This window comes from Chiloscyllium punctatum, chromosome 42, assembly GCF_047496795.1.
Source record: "Chiloscyllium punctatum isolate Juve2018m chromosome 42, sChiPun1.3, whole genome shotgun sequence".
In the NCBI taxonomy this organism is placed as follows: Eukaryota; Metazoa; Chordata; class Chondrichthyes; order Orectolobiformes; family Hemiscylliidae; genus Chiloscyllium; species Chiloscyllium punctatum.
The window spans coordinates 12,272,252-12,290,182 of NC_092780.1; the positions used below are offsets into that span (position 1 = coordinate 12,272,252).

Below are 17,931 nucleotides of genomic sequence, written 5' to 3' on the forward strand. Positions count from 1 at the left end.
TAGTACATTAATGCCCTTAAGTACATTTCACTTAAAACTCCTCCAGCCCACAACTACTACTTCAACAATCTATTAATTGTTCTACCACACTCTCAACTGTGGTTTTATATAGTTAACAAATTGATAGAATCCACCTTTGGGTATTCTGCTTCTAAATCTGCATTATAATTACTGCTTAAGGTAATGGTGCTAATACATTAAAATGGAAATATTCAGTTAAGTTCATTACAACTTAGATAAATGAATACCGTAGCTATTGCTGTAGACCATTCACATCAGAAACCTTCACATCTTTACTTATTAATCAGGTTAATCTATAAGATGGTGGCAAGCAATAAAATAGCTTTAAAAGTAAATGTGAAGAATATTTTTATTTCACTAAGCAGCTGAATAGCTACATAGGTCAAAGTACTTTACCATTTCATTACAAACTGACAGTTTTAAATGAAAAAAAAATTCCAAACACAGTTCGGAACAATTATAATCGCCATGTCATTGATGCATAACTCAATCTTGCAACTGGTGTGCCACAAAATCAGCAAGAAAAAAAAAACAGTTGCTTTAGCTGTGCTTTTGCTTGTTGTAAAGCATAATGGTATCACATAGAAAAGAAGGATTGATCAACACTTTGCATTTTTAACCTTCATCACCAGTCGTCAAGTTGCTCCCATTGTCCCTTCTGCCCAAAAGGTGATAATTACAAATCAACAAAGAGTTGTCTGGCAACTTGTCCAAATGTTTTGTTCCCAGCTTGAATGTCGAGCGTGGTGTTATTGATTCATGGGGAACACAATTATGGTGTTCAATTTAGTCCACAGTTGCTGTGCATACAATCCACTGGTTAAAGTAGGATCTGGTGCAAATTTTTTCCTTATCCAGTAAACTGAAATGAGCTGTGATGTCAAAGTCACGATAGAATAACTGAGTTGCCATCCAACAAGAGCACTACAATGAACACAGTTCAGTCAGCATCAACCAGGTAAACAGGGGGATCTAGAGGGCAGGTTATTCCACTGCAGATTTTCTTGAAATATTATTGAAAAATTCACATAATAAAGGCAAAGCATGTTATAAAATGGTTAAACCAACATAGTCATACAATGTGTTTAAAAAAAAATTGATATAAAAAAGTTAATGTGGAACATGACAAAATAAAATTAAATCGGACAACTACCATGAAATAATAGCAAAATATGGTAGGTATAAATCCAATGAAAACTCTTAGCAATCTATTAGAGTTGAATAATTTCAAACTGGACAGCTAAAACACATCCTCTTCTTTGTGATATGCTTCTTTGATTATATTGGCATTGAATGCTGTGCTGCAGCCTTTTAATGGCATTGCATTTGAGTAATGTTTGTATTCACATAGCTTGAAGTGGATTGCAAATTCCTTCTTTAAGGTGGTCTTTCTAGATTGGTGCATTTTGTCCTGGAGCTGATTGATATGGATTTGGTAGAAATGCTGCAATGAAAAAGGTCATTCAACAGCCAATTAAACCCAACAGAAATTTGGTAATTCATGTTTGAAGTCACTGCAAGCTGAGATTGATGAAAATAAACCAACAAACAGCAGAGGCCTTATTCTCATAATCTCCCTAACACCATTGAATAATCAACATGTTTTTGATCAAATTGTTGGTGAAGTTATAGTCCTATAAAAGGAGATTTGTCATAATACATTTTAGCAATTTTTAGGGCTCCAGCTGACTGTCCAAAGGTATATACACATACATAGATACAGCCACTTGTTTGTACAGGAGTTGAACAATGCTTAATAAAATTGAGAGACGTACTATCAAAGCTTCTTGTTTTGCACTAGCAGGACAGAATCGGAAGAATACCAAGTCGCAAGGGAACAATTTACACTATGTAAGAAGAATATCTTGACTGGTTGACAAACAATCATCCTCTTGTCGTGCACTGTTATTTGTTTCTCCCCTTGTGATTCTGATGAGTGCAGGACAGAAAGCTTCAACAGCATGCACACATACATCCCATATCGAAATGCAGCTTCTTTTGAAATGAGGACATGTCTCTGACATGTGATACTGTACTAAAGAATCCAAAAAATGGGAATGGTAAGAAAAGGTGGTAGGATTCATCAGAACTCGCCCACACCATTCCCACTACAATAACCAGTGGGGTTCTGAAGAGTTCTAGTGATTTTATGCCTTCAACACTGCGTAATCTTCCTTAAATAGAGAAAATTCGAAGAGATTCAGAGAATTAACATGTACTGTCACAAGTAATGTAAACAGAAGAAACATATGTTCCCAACAGGAAATTATTGGAAAGAGTGCAGATTGAAGATCTGGCTGCAATATTGCAGTCCTCATCCCATACTATGCAATATTTGTCAGTGCAGCTCCCTGAAGGGGGAGTGGAGAATTATTTCCACAATTTAGAATGAATAACTGCAGCAAAAACTATTTAGTGGAAGATGCAAAACTGGATTTCTGTTGCAGTTTCTCCTGCTCCCAGGACTACGTCCTTCATGTGCAAATGCTTGGATTAGAAGCGTGAATGTTGTAGCTACTCGAGTTTAAGTAGTTGACATGAATGGCTTTCTTCAAAGAGCAGCAATGGCTTTTGCTGCTACCCTGCGCCCTAGAGGGAGACCCAGGTCAGTTATTGCTAGTACTGTTTTTGGCTTAGACATGGCAGGTAGTTTCACCAACTCAGAAACCTGTTTCAGAAAGAAAAACAAACTGATGTCAAGGAGAGAACACATTCAAAGTGTAAAAGACTACACTCAACATTTTGGAATATGCAAACACCCAAACTATATATATGGTTAACCAGTTGCCTTTTTAAGTGCTTGTTCGAGTTTGGAAAGTCACAGTTCCAGTAGGTACACTGCATTCTGAGAGCTTTTGAAAATCCAAAACTCAAACTTAAGTTGTTTGAATTCTAAAGAAGTCTGTTCCCACGCTGTGTGACTCTGTGACTAATTTCATAAATACTCTCTACTTTATGCTGCACTAAAATTAAAAGATTGTGTTATACATCACATTCTTACAGTAAAAATGAAGAGACACATTTTAAGTTCATATTACAATAGATGACCCAATATTCCCATACAGTAAATAGTAGTCAGCTTTAGACAGGAGAATTTTAAATTATTGAAACATTATATACAACCTCAAGGTCTCCCAAAGGACCACAGAACCAATTCCGGAATGGATCATTGTAACAATGTAAAAGAAATGCACCACCCAATTTGTGCATAGCAACTTCTTCTCAAACAGCAAGTAAATGCATAAATAAATAATCTTCCCTCCATCATAATGTCAAAACTGGGAATATTACCTGATCATTTTCAGAGCACATTGGTTGGTCAGGACACCAGGCAAGAGATCCTGTTTTTCTTTTTTTGCAGAATTTGATATAGTCAGGGACAAGCTGGAACTTTAGGGCGAGCATCTCATTTGAGAAACAGCACCTCCAACAGTACAGCACTCATACAATACTGCACTGAAATATCGACCTTCATTAAGTGCTCAAATTACTGGAGTCGGAACTGAACCCTGACTTGGAGGGAAGCATGTCAAAACTAAATCAAGACCAACATTTATTGCCCATCTGGATTGTCCTGGCAGACATGCTGGTGAGTTGTCTTCTTGGACCACCACAATTCTTAGCACGTAGGGAGACTCAAGAGTGCAGTTATAAAGGGAGTTCTAGGATTTTGATCCAGCAACAGTTAAGGAACGAGGATACAGCTCCTCATTAGAATGGTGTGCAACTTGGAGCAAACTTTCAGAGGGTGGTGTTCCCAGATTTGTGCTGTCCTTGTCTCTTGAGATGGTTGAGGTTACGGGTTTAGAAGGAGCTGTTGAAAGAACCTTTGTGAATTACTGCAGTGCATCTTGTAGATCGATGAGTTGTTGGCGAAGAAAGTGAATGTTCAAAGTAGTGGATAGGACGCTAATTAATTGGGCTACACTGTCCTGGATGACATCAAGTTTCTCCAGTGATGTTGGAACAGCACCCATCCAGGGAAGTCAGACTCCTGAATCGTGCCTTGGAGGTGATGAACTGGCAATGAGGAGGCAGTAAGTGAATTATTCGCTGCAGAACTCCGAGCCTTTAACCTGCTCTTGTAGTCACAGTGTGCATGTGGTTGTTCCACATTGATAACAGTGTTCCAGCAAACGTAATGTCATCTGAAAGTCAGATTCTTTCTTGTTGCAGGAATGCTACTTGCTGTTTACCAGCTTCACCTGGATATTGTCTGCTTCTTAATGCATAGGGATATGGACTGCTTCAGGATTTACAGAGTCATGGATTGCGCTAAACATTAACAGTTAACGTCTCTAATTTTGACATTATGACAGAGGGAAGATCATTGATGAAGCAGCCGAAGATTGTTGGGAGCTGAAGGTGGAAATATTTAGTTATAAATTTTAATTTAAAAAATGATAAAATAGAACCACTCAGTAACATGAATACCAAGAATAGCAGAAACTTTTGTAATCAAACAAATAAGTTAAAAATCAATTGATGATAAGTTTTAAAAAACACAAATCAAAACCTTGCTAAGTTGACTGAATCAGAAGATTTTGCAATTTTGCAACTTGGTCACAGCTCAACATTCTGTGTATGTAGTGCTCTTGGCAAGCGTTCTCTTTCTATTCAGTTGAGACCCTGTTGAAGATTTTGTCTGATAATACATTACTGAGAATTTATAATTTTGGCATTGAGATCTTTTATTTAAGACTCTGAACGACCATGGTCTCCTTCTGTAAGATTAGACATTCTTGTTCCAGGAGACGATTATGCTTTCGCTGTTGCTTGGAGAACTGCACTGGACTCAGGGTTTAATTTGGTCCATTCAGTAGATATGATAAACATGCACTCCTGGTGATGATGTAACCATTAAAATGCTTTTAGAAGACACATTCCAATCTCAAGATCAGGATGGTGGCTAGTCCTTGTCTTCATTTTTCATGGGGTGTCATTGGAAAGGCCAGCATTTTTTTTAGCAATCTACAATCCACTTCGAAATGAGTTGTTAACTAGGCCATTTCAGAGGGTAGTTGAGAGTCACCAATATTGCTGTGGGTCTGGGGGTCACGTGTAGGCCAGACCAAATAAAGATGACAGATTGCCTTCTCTGAAGGGGGTTAGTGTATCAGATAAATTTTTACAACAATTAATTACAACTCTTGTGGTCATTGCTACTGAGACTATTTTAGATTTATTAATTGAATTTAAATCCCACTAACCATGGTGCAATATGAACCAATGCCTCTAAATTTGTACGTCAGTGGCATCAGCCCAATGCCATGATCTGCCAATGATGCATTTTGTTTTTGGGATCTTCCTCAGGGTGAAATCCTTCTTCCAGTCTCACCTCAGTTTTTCACTAACTCCAAATTCCCTCCCTGCAGCAGTGATTTGATGAGTTAGCAAATGTTATGACTTTAAGCTTAAAACCAGCTACAAGCTCACTTTGTTTTGCCAGAAGATTTGTTTTTGCCAAGTGTGATCTGCTCTGTGTGGGATGTCTTCAATTCCAGTCCATATTTTTGGCAACAATGACATGCATTCACTATCCATTCCATGGTTTGCTGACTTGTACAACTTACAAGATGAATAAACATAGAAAACAGCAAAAAGGAGCAGGCTATTTGGTCCATCGAGCCTGCTCTGCCATTCAGTATGATCATGGCTGATCATTCAACTCAGTCCCCTGTTCCCGTTTTCTCCCCATTTGTTTTGATCGCTTTAGCCCTACCTACGAACTAGACTTGACTCCTTCTTGAATACGTGTGTTTCTCAGCTGAACAACAGGCCAACTCGCAAAGCATGTGTAACATGTCTTAACAGTAAAGAAGGTTGACTTGTATGTTAAATATAGGGCAAAATATGATTTGTGACATCATTAAAAGAGGATCATCTTATAAAGTGAGTTCTCTTATATGCCATGATCTACAATATAAATTGTTTCATTATATTCATGACGAGTGGCACCTTGGTGTTGTGTATAACAATGCAATTAACCCTTCATATTGATTAAGCATAAGAACCAATGACATACTAATATATTCTAAAAGATATTACTCAACCTTTCCATATGTTAGGGAGAATGTGTGTAGGGAATTACATATAATATTGCCCTGGAATGACTCTGTGCTCGAGCGATTCTGGCTGTTCTAAATAATTTGTTTTACAACATCACCAACAGATGCTGGCAGACAGTTGAGCATGTTGAACATCTGATCAATTTTGATGGAATACTTGATAATCCAGTTGAATAGTCCAAGTACTCTAATTGAGTTCAGAAGATAGATCACTGGACTTGAAATGTTAACTTTGCTTTCTCTCTACAGATGCTGCCAGACCTTCCAAGTTCCTCCAGCAATTTCTGCTTTTGCTCTAAACTATTGTCATTCCAAAATGAATAAGCTTCACAAAATAGGCTAGTTGTTTCCCTCCATTTTACAAACATGGTACTGATATTTATATTTTTATGACTTATGTTGGTCATCAGCTGATGTCTAGATTTGACTCACCATGGTAAATGGCATGAACTGGAGAACACTACCACGACTCCCCTGGTCCAAACACTCCACACATTCTTCCATGAACCACTGAACAAATTGGGTGTGAGGTCCAGCCACCTTTGAACTCAGAATTGAAGAGATCAACAGGAATAAGTTCGCTGAAAAGTAGATTGAGAATGTTTGTGGGTCAGTGTTCTGACTCTGCTCACCAAATTGTTTTAAAAGCTTATCTGCACATGCCTTGAAATACTGAAAGAAAGTCTTTCACATTATCCCATTTCAAGGGGAAGTCAGTATGAGATGGGTAGACTTGAACCTCTCCCTCTCACCATAACCCTTAATTCATGATGCAAAATTTTGACAAGATATTGGCTTCTATCTCATGAAACAAAATGGGAAGGCTATATATTCTGTTTCATCACAGAAACATAAACTTTATAGTGCAGTTTTGCAAAGAGCTTAATCTTTTGAGATCTATATGTTTATTAGGAAAAAGATTAGAAAGACATATCAAACAGTATTCAGTGTCTTTTATGAAAAAGAGAAACAAATATAACAAAGCTAAAGAATTAGAAAAGGTAAAGCTGCATAGTCCTACTGGACCATTGGGCTGCTCTCTCATTACAGACAGCTAGTTCAGTCTGAGAGTCACCACACCTCAGGCAAGGGAAGAGATTGAGAAGGAGAGTCCTTCATGGTGACCTTAGTCAGTTTGGGAATTGGACCCACATTGTTGGTATCACTCAGCCATCCAGTTAGCTGAGTTAACCAATCCCTTTTCATAATTCAAGTTATTTGAAAATAATGTAAACATATTTATTTTGGTTTATTTTCCTTGAACTCTCTCTCTCTCTCTCTCTCTCCCTCCTCTTACCCCATCCCACCCATGCACAATAATGGAACTGGCCCTTACTGGGATACATTTAGCTGACGTCAACTGTCCTCTAGTATTCTATCTGAGCCTTGGTTATTCTACCTGCAAGTTAAACACTGACTGTCAGTGAGCTATCTAGAAGAACTAGGAGCAGGAGTAGGCCACCTGGCCCTTTGAGCCTGCTCTGCAATTCGTCCTGATCTTTTTCTGGCCTCAGCTCCACTTACCCTCCCTCTCACCATAATCCTTAATTCCTTTACTGTTCAAAAATTATCATAGCTTTAAAAACACTTAGTCAGGAAGTCTCAACCACAATGTTGTGCACTGTAACTATGCTCAGCTTGTCTTCATTCAACAATGTGCAGTGGTTACTAGAAATTGACTAGTGATTTCGTTTTCTCTCCTACTTACTGACGGACCATAGGAATATCACTTCAATAAACTCCAAATACTAATGTGAATTCTCACATCTCCACATTTGTAAATATTAAAGATCTCATGGCACTACTGGAGAAAAGATGCTGAGAGACTTCCCCAAATCCAGTGACCAACACTTTCTTGTCAACCAACATCATAGAACTATTTATTTATCTTATTGCCATTTGTGGGATCTTGCTGTATAAGAAATTGGCTGTAACATGAGCCTACATAACAGCAACACTGCAGAAGTACTTCATTGGTTATATGGTGCTTTGGGATATTTTGGGGGTATTCCTTCAATAAATTACAAATTAGCTCAAAATGCCTCAAATTATTCTTTCTTTTTCATTTAGCAAACATGCAGTGAATAGAACTGAAATTTAAGCTGCTGTCATATGTGAAATCCGGACCTCAGGAATTTAGCAATAAGCACTAAACCAACTTGTTGCAGTTTGCGTTTATGGAAAAGCTATTACTCTTACACAAACAGACAATTCCACAGCAAGAGGAAGAAGCTTCTTTCTCATTGTTTCCACCATCTGGAAACTGTCACCAAGTACATGATACAAATCTTCTGACTCTCTCAATAGTTGCTCAATTTCCTTTTTTTGTAAGTGAAGTCCTTTCCCTTATATTGATTAGATAACTCACATCAGAGACTACTTTAGTATTTAAGAAACACAGGATATCAATTTCCAAGAAAACCACATGTAAAAATTCTAGTTAGCAGCCAATAAATTTGTTTAGCAATTATGTGACAAGGGAGCAGTAACAAATAATTCACTAGAAATTTCATATGGAAAATATGTAAAATATCACAAAACAGCACAGTAGTCAGTTTACATAGAAATAACTAATAAACCTTTCCTTAAAACAAAAAACTGACATCCTAAAGTACTTTACAAAGAATGAATGTTTCTGCTAAGCTGCTCATGTACACAGGCTTTGCTCAGTGTTAAATGCTGCACAAGAAAAATGTAAATCTTAGATTGGGGAAAAAAGTTGCACACGATTAACTTTTAGAGAAGATATTGCCTATAACATTGTTGTTAAATGGCCAGATGTCAGAATAACAACATACACAGATCGACTTTAGTGGCCATCCGACACTCACCCAATACCCTGTTCAAGGGGTCTCTCATGTTGATGTTGTGAAGCTGAGAGGCTGACAGTGAGCTGCTCATTGTACGATCACCTAAAAGATAAATATTTAAATAATTAAAAGAAGCTAAATGAAAATTTAGTTAAATGGTAGCACAGAAGTGAAAAATCAAAATGCAAGCATCATTTCTACTTCTTGTAAAACATAAAAAGTTGCATTAGAAATACTGAATTTCCAAAACAGTACATAATGTTTTAAAATATGCTGCGAAGCTCCACCATAACGATACCCAAGGGATATATAATGTCAACTCATTTCCGTATTAGTCACTGTTTGAAATTCTGTAGAAAAGTGAAATCTTTCATTGGCCTTTAAAATGCCTAAAATAATCTTCGGCTTTGCTCTAAAATATTTGGATTGAACACAGTTGGTGTTTTGGGAGAAAGTAAACTATTTTCATGATTATTTGTTGCCAGGTATGAAAATCCCAGCTGATGGTAATACTAGACAATTCGTATCCCAAAGTGAAACCAGGCTTCATAGGCTGTAAGATTTATTTTCCCCCCATCTGTTTGCCATGCTGGTCAGTCACTGAACTTAGTCACAGAGGCTGCCATTGTACTTTAACAAAAGAACATCAAAGCTTATTATGCACAAATGGGAAAAGAAAATAACTATTTTACACTATACGAGAACTAGCTGAAATGATCTTAATATATTTTGACCTTATAGACAGTAAAACCTCAGTGAAAGGTCACTTGGTCACCACTTTAAAGTTCTGGTTTAATTGGTACCACTGCAATTAGTTTCAAGCTTTCTTCTTATTAACATCTATCAGACATGGGCTCTTTCAGACGTCATCCCGCTTCAGTGCCTTCTTTTAAGCCTCTCAGGACTTTATCTCAGCCTTGATTTTTTTGGTTATTGCTAACCTAATGGCAGTTTCTTGCTCTGATTGAATTACCAGGCAAAGCATGGCCTTCTGGATGATTCTGTTGTATGAGGATAGATGGAGGATTGGTTTGCTAGGAACAGGGGAGCAAGGAAATTGGATCACTGTTAGGTAGGCACAATAAGATGAATGATGAATGCAGTGCCAAGGGATCAGGGATTGGACCTCAATTATTTACAATTTATCTCAAGTCCTTAGGTAACAGGGCCAAAAGGAGAAAGTGAAAATTGCAGATGCTGGAGGTCAGAGTTGAGAGTGTGGTGCTGGAAAAGCACAGCCAATCAGGTAGCATCCAAGGAGCAGGAGAATCTACATTTCAGGCATAAGCCCTTCATCAGAATGTATGTGTGTGGGCAGGGGGAAGGGGGTGAAGAGATAAATTGGGGAGTGGGAGCGGGAGGAAGGTAGTTGTGAAGGCGATAGGCAGATACAAGTGGGGTGTGATTGTGATGGATCGGAAAGGAGGGTGGAGTGGATAGGTGGGAAGGAAGCTGGACAGGTAGGACAGTTTAAGAGGCTGGTGCCAAGTTGGAGGGTTGGATCTGGAATGGGGTGGGGGTAGGGGAGCTAAGGGAACCGTTGAAGTTGACGCTAATGCCATATAGTTGAAGGGTCCCAAGGTAGAAGATGAGGCATTTTTCCTCCAGGTGTTGGGTGGCTTGGATTTAGCAGTGGCTTTGCAAGTCTTTGGCAGAGTGGGAGGGGGAGAAGAAGTGGTCGGCCACAAGGCAGTGGGGTGTTTGGTGCATGTGTCCCAGAGATGTTCTCTGAAACGTTCTGCTATTTGGCGTCCTGTCTCCCCAATGTACAGGAGACCACATCAAGAGCAACGGATACAGTAGATGAGGTGTTTGGATGTGCAGGAAAATTTCTGCCGGATGTGAAAAGATCCTTTGGGGCCTTGGAAGGAGATGAGGGGTGAAGTGTGGGTGCAGGTTTTACTCTTTTTGCAAGGGAAGGTGCCGGAAGTGGAAGTTGGGACGTGGATTTAACAAGGGAATCACAGAGGGAATGGTCTCTGTGGAACGCAGATGGGGTGGGGAGGTAAGTATACCTTTGGTGGAGGCGTCTGATTGTAGGTGGTGGAAATGGCAGAGGATAACATGCTGTATCTGGAGATTAGTGGGGTAGAAGGTGAGGACCGGGGGTTTCTGTCCTTGCTGCAGTTGGAGGGGCAGGATTCAAAGGTGGAGGTGCAGGAACTGGAGGTGATGCACTGGAGAACACTGTTGATCATGAGGTAGGGAAAATTGCAGTCTTAAAATAGGTTGCCATCTTAGATGCCCTGGAGCGGAATTGCTCCTCCTGGGGCCAGGTACGGCGGAGGTGGAGGAATTGGGAATAAGGGATCATGTTTTCACAGGAGAGGTGGGGTGAAGTGTTGTCCAGGTAGCTGTGAGAGTTGGCGGGTTTGAAATGCAGGGCCAAAAGCATGATTGCTAAATTTGCTGATGAAACAAATTTAGATAGGGTAGCAAGTAGTGAAGAGGACATACAAAGTCTTCAAAGAGATTTGGATAGCTTAAGGAGTAGGCAAAAAATTGGCGGATGTGAATATAATGGAAGAAAATGTGAACTTATTCACTTTAGGACAGCAGCAAATTACTTAAACAAACAGAGATTGCAGAACTCAGAGACACAGAGGGATTTGGGTATCCTGGTAATGGTTATAACAATTTAATATTTGGCACAGCTAGTCCTTAAGATGATAAGTGGATAGTTGTCATTTATTGCAAGGGAATGTTTTGCTATCGTAGCACAGGGGAGTGGTGCGACTACATCTGGAGCACTGCTTACTATATTGATCCTCTTAATTAAGAAAGGATACAAGTGTCAAAAGCACATCCGAGAAAGTTTAGTTGACTGATTGTGGGAACAGGGTGTGTTATCTTATGAGGAAAGGTTAAACAAATTGAGCTTTTATTCATTGGAGTTTGGAAAATGAGAGAGGACCTAATGGAAATATATATAAGATCCTGAAAGGATTTGACAGGATGAATGGTGAAAGGGTGTTTCTTCTTAAGGGAAGAGCTAAAACTAGAGAATGAAGGTTAAAAAATAAGGAGCTTCTGTCTAAGACAAAAATGTGAAGTATGCTTTCTCCCAAAGAATCGTGAGCCTGTGGCATTCCCTACCTCAGTGACTGAATAATGTTTATGGCAGAGGTAGATACATTCTTGGTGAAAAAAAGGAGTTAAAGGGGAGTCAGAATGTGGAACTGGGACCACAATCAGATTGGCCTTGATTTTACTGAATGATGTAGAGGGTTGAATGGTGGATCAGAGCTGAGGGAGTCAATGGTGGATCAGAGCTGAGGGAGTCAATGGTGGATCAGAGCTGAGGGAGTGAATGGTAGATCAGGGCTGAGGGAGTGAATGGTAGATCAGGGCTGAGGGAGTGAATGGTGGATCAAGGCTGAGGGAGTGAATGGTGGATCAGAGCTGAGGGAATGTATGGTGGAGCAGGGCTGAGGGAGTGAATGGTAGATCAGGGCTGAGGGAATGTATGGTGGATCAGGGCTGAGGGAGTGAATGGTGGATCAAGGCTGAGGGAGTGAATGGTGGATCAGAGCTGAGGGAGTGAATGGTAGATCAGGGCTGAGGGAATGTATGGTGGATCAGGGCTGAGGGAGTGAATGGTGGATCAAGGCTGAGGGAGTGAATGATGGAGCAGAGCTGAGGGAGTGAATGGTGGATCAGAGCTGAGGGAATGTATGGTGGAGCAGGGCTGAGGGAGTGAATGGTGGAGCAGAGCTGAGGGAGTGAATGGTGGATCAGGGCTGAGGGAGTGAATGGTGGATCAGGGCTGAGGGAGTGAATGGTGGATCAGGGCTGAGGGAGTGAATGGTGGATCAGAGCTGAGGGAGTGAATGGTGGATCAAGGCTGAGGGAGTGAATGGTGGATCAAGGCTGAGGGAGTGAATGGTGGAGCAGGGTTGATTAACTGAATGGCTTAATGACACTCTCAAAACGTATATTGCTGCCTTTGTTTTCATTTTTGATGACCTGCTTTGCACCTTTACCCATTCTGTGAATGTGGAGTTCAAACTCAACACTATGTTGGAGGCCCCGACTTCAGAGTTTCCCACATTCTTTGGAATTGGCTCCACCACCCTAAACATAAACTCAACCCGGTGTGAGGACTCTCTGTTGCCTAAATAAAACTGTTGATGATATAAATACATGCTTTGGAGGCTCTTATATACAGTGATATACTTTCAAATGTCAGATAACCAACTAAACAGAAATAATCCAACCATCACATCACAAAATGTGCCTGCAGACTGCTGGAAATTTTCTCTGGAGCTTCTGTACTCTTGGGTTAACTGTTTATTGCTATGGCTATCAACAACATATAACTTTAATATGCATACGCAACATTACAAAGTGTGGAGTCCATTAAACTTGAATTATACGTACAAGAGCGTTCTCTCATTTATTATACTTCTATGATGCAAAATCAGTTGCATCTCAACTTGTGGGATACAGCCAGCAGGCATGTGTCATGTAGTGTTTATCTTCATGGTTACATTGTTATTTCTTGTAATTATACTAAAACTATATATTGTCTTTTGGATTCTATTCATGATACCTTTTTCTATATGGTTAAGTGGTTACACAATATCAGAACACCTAACCAAGTTGCTAATAAAATTCACTGCTCTTTGGGCTGCATAGTGATTTTGGTCAGGAATACCTACCAGGACTGGACAGAATATTTGGATCCTCTTCATTTGAGCTCAACAGTCGTAACAGTTTTGACGGCTGGCTATCATCCAGAGGGAAGAGGTTGATGTAATCCTGTTGAAACAGCAGTCCAACATATTAATCGTGCCACCATTTATAGATATATTTTATAGGTAAACTAGACACAATTAGTGCAATGCGTTACAATTTCACCACGACCTGTCCAAATACGCATAAGAAAGTTTTTGTTTAGATCTTATGGTAGATTGGGAAATTTTAAAATAGCTCTATTACATGTTAAAGATAATTTCTTACCAACCAGCAATGCAAATGAAGAAATTGCGCTTAAACAGCAAATATTACATCTCTTTTGTGCCTCTCCTGTATCCTTCCCAGACTATTGATAGTGTTCTGGGAAATTGCTCAATTGGTGTCAGCTATCCTCTAGTATTAGACCTGATTTACATATGGCCATTTCTCATTTTGAAAAAAAATATCAGTGGCACATGTTACAAAACCTATGATTTTCCTCTGACATAAATTTAAGTGCAATCATATCATATAGTTGTTTCTTAATTAAACTTTAGTGAAAGGGACAAAGAGCGGTGGGCATAGAGAATGGAAATTTTGGACCAGTTTCTGGACAATGATTTAATTCTGAGATGAGAATTGTTGATGCTCGAGCACTGAATATATTTAAGGCTGGTTAGACAGATTATTGTTCTCTCAAGAAATCAAGGGATATTTAGACTCCTGTTGCATTTCTTATGTTTTAACGAGGCTTGCATTATTAATAAAGCACGTCTTTGGGCCAGAGCAGACGTGTTGCAGCGTAAGGTGCCTCTCAAAAGTTAAGCTGATGGAATGTTTTTGGAACTCTGTGGTTGAAGATTATTCCACACCTGGGCTTGTTCCTAAAATGGAAAGATCCCTCACTTTAACAATAATTAAAATCATTCTTCCGCTTGTAAATAAATTACTGTAAAATTGAATTTTTTAAAAAATCAGGAGGATGCAAAAGAGATTTATGGGAATGATGCCAAGCATGAGCAGTGATTTAATTGGAAAATGTTAAGAGAAGAGAAAGTTAAGCAAGATTTAATGGCGTTCATTACCAAAAAGGGTTTGCAATGAGCCAGTAGGGGAAACTAATTTTCTTGACAAAATGGTCAATAACCAGAGGACACAGGTTTGAGAGATTTGGCAAAGTAGTTTTATTTGTTACAAAATAGGCTCTGATAATCTGGACTGTCGAACTTGAAAGGGTGAAGGAAGCCAAATGAAAAGGAAATTAGACTGCTATATGTTAAAAGAATTTCAGGAAGGAGTGACAGATTTGCGAGGGTAGAATCTTCCCCGTGAAGATGGGACTGGAAAGCCAATTAGACATGAGTACCAAATCATTGAGCCAATGTACTGTCACCCTCAAATGACTTAACTGGATGAATCAGAAGGTCTTTGGGGGTGGGGGGGTGGGGGGGGTGGAAGAGAGACAGAGAGGGGGAGGAGGTAGCCTTATTTGACTAATTTAGCATCTATTGTGGGAAGATTAAGGATTCTACTAGAATCTTCCCAGTAACTGAAAGACTGTTCTAAGTCCACTGTGGCTCAGTGGTTAGCACTGCTGCCTCACAGCGCCAGGTACCCTGGTTTGATTTCCGCCTTGGGTGACTGTCTGTGTGGAGGTTGCACATTCTCCCCGTGTCTGCGTGGGTTTCCTCCGGATGCTCCAGTTTCCTCCCACAATCCAAAGATGTGCAGGTCAGGTGAATTGACCATGCTAAATTGCCCATAATGACAGGTGTATTAGTCGGGGTAAATATAGGACAGTGGAATGGGTCAGGGTGGTTTACTCTTTGGAGGGTTAGTGTGGACGTATTGGGCCAAAAGGCCTGTTTCCACACTGTAGGGAATCTAATCTAATCTGATCCTGCTAACGCCAAAGTCCAGCAGGTGCCTGGAGGTGGCTTACCAATGGCTGGTTCAAGTGGGCAGTGCGGAGGGAGGGGGGGGGATGGGGTTCAAAGCCATTTTTCATTTCCAGACTCACCTGAGACGCAGTCATTTGTACACCACAGCAGCAACCTCTCCACAGCACTGGCCTGACAAATTGGCCACAGTCTATTTTAGAATGGTGAATGTCATTTCAAAGGGTACCTCAACATTGACTGCACTGATGGTAGCCGTACTACAGGAACAGTGCTTACTTCCATCTGTAGGGCTGCCCCCATTCCAAGGCTATAGGCCCTCCGACTGAACATGCCGTCCCAGGAACCCACCTGTCTTTCTTAACTGGACTGAAGACATAAATGTGACCAATTAGGAGCTGCCTTTCAGAAAATTGTTGGTTAATGTGAGATCAGTAGCTGGAAATTATCCTATCCTATGGTTATTTTTAAGGGTTAGAGTTCCACACTCAAAGCAGTATAGAAATTAGGAAAAAAGGATTGGCCATTCATCCAAGTCTGTTTGGAATGACCAGTTGAATGAAGTTTTCTTTTCTCTGTGCAATTCTATTGATTCTAGATCCCAATCAAGATTCTCAACCAAAATTTTCTTTTGCCTGAAGTGCAAACTTGAATCCGGATATTTTTCTTTCCACCATTTTCACTTGAATTGTTTTGCCTACTGTTCACTGACCTCAAGCTCAGCAGCTCTGGGCAGCAGCAGCAGAGTAGACATTTCTCTGCCGAGACAATGCATGCCAACTGCTAAATTGTGAAGACCTTCTGAGCCCCAGAAAACATTCTCTTAGCCTGTGTCAAAAAGTGTGCACTATCAGGGATAACTAGGTAGCTATCAGTCTAAGAACTTTACAAAAATGCACTAAGGGCATCAGTAACAGCCACACTGCCAAGCACTAAGATCAGCCATTTCTAAGTGCACTTGGGACTCGATGTTTGTATGGTACAATGCCACACCATATAGTGCATTTAACCAATTAACTATTCTCTCCACTTAGTCTGTCATTTCTTATTTTTATTTAAATTTCAATTCCCCTTCAGCCCTCACACTATTTGCAAGCAGACACTGTTTTTTGTGTGGATTTTCTCCATTCATTCTTTAAGTCCAAAGCATTTTTAAGGGAACTTTGTATTCTACTGGTTTCACTTTCAAACTTAGAAAACATAATTGTGGTTAATTGTTGGGAGGAAGACGGAAGTGGATATACCAATATTATTCAATAATTGATTTTCTTTTCTTTCCCTGAAGTTACTTTCAATGCAATCAAAGTTAGTTCTCATGGGAAACTCTGTGCATGAAATGAAGATTGGAAAACAGACTGGTGAGTAATGGCAGCCACTTTGCAATCCACACGTCTGTTAGCAAATGATATCAGAGTCTGTAATTCACAAGCCCAAAGTGAACCTGTTTCCCACTGTTCCCAAGTACTCTTTTGCAATTATTTTCATGTAATCAAGAAGTTGGATGCAGGACAATGAAGTTTTTAAGACGAAAAGAGATACAGAGTTTTGTGAGGATAGACTCTCATATCGGGAAACAGAATAAAGGCAAGAAAATAAGACTGGAGGTACAAAGCAGTCACATCTAATCGAATGGCACAGCAGACTTGAGGGCTTGAATGGCCTATGCCTGCTCCTATCTTCTGGAAAGAAAAAGAATCCACAGAATCACAGTCATTTACAGCACAAAAGGACGCCAATTAGACGCACGGAATCCATGCCAGCTCCTTCTGGAACACCGCTGTCAGTCCCAGAACCACGCTTGATCCCTGTTACCTTGGGAATTTATTCCCTTCAATTGCTCATCTAATTTCCTTTTGAAATCACAGTCTACTTTTACTTCCATCACCTTTGTGGGCATCAAGTTCCAGACAATTACCACTCATAGAGTCATAGAGCTTTACAGCACAGAAACAGACCCTTTGGTCCAACCTGTCCATGCCGACCAGATATCCCAACCTAATCTAGTCACACTTGGTCCAAATCCTTCCAAAACCTTCCTACTCATATGCCCATCCATATGCCTTTTAAATGTTACATTTGTACAAGCCTCCACCACTTCCTCTGGCAGCTCATTGCTTACACTTACCACCCTCTGCATGAAAACGTTGCCCCTTATGGCTCTTTTATATCTTTCCCCTCTCACCCTAAACCTATGCCCTCTAGTTCTGGACTCCCCCACCCCAGGGAAAAGACTTTGCCTATTTATCCTATCCATGCCCCTCATAATTTTATAAACCTCTATACGGTCACCTCTCAGCCTCCGACACTTTAGGAAAAACAGCCCCAGCCTTTTCAACCTCTCCCTAGCTCAAATCCTCCAACCCAGGCAACATCTTTGTGAATCTTTTCTGAACCGTGGAGTAAAAAAATTCCTTCCTCAAAAGAGCTCACAATAGTTTAGAGAAACAGTTACCTCAG

At 40.0% G+C, this 17,931-nt stretch overlaps 1 protein-coding gene across 3 annotated transcripts in view; it reads right to left on the reverse strand.

Moving 5' to 3' along the window:
• Nucleotides 1-352: 352 nt before the first annotated feature.
• med24 (mediator complex subunit 24) overlaps nucleotides 353-17,931 on the reverse strand; it is a 71,101-nt gene continuing 53,522 nt past the window's right edge. For all 3 annotated transcript variants that reach the window (XM_072561408.1, XM_072561407.1, XM_072561405.1), the window contains 4 exons: nucleotides 13,561-13,660; nucleotides 8,921-9,001; nucleotides 6,522-6,670; nucleotides 353-2,689 (listed from right to left, as the gene is read on the reverse strand). In XM_072561408.1, the coding sequence (XP_072417509.1) occupies nucleotides 2,573-2,689; nucleotides 6,522-6,670; nucleotides 8,921-9,001; nucleotides 13,561-13,660 (447 nt within the window). In that variant the 3' untranslated portion in view covers nucleotides 353-2,572. The remainder of the gene's footprint in view (nucleotides 2,690-6,521; nucleotides 6,671-8,920; nucleotides 9,002-13,560; nucleotides 13,661-17,931) is intronic.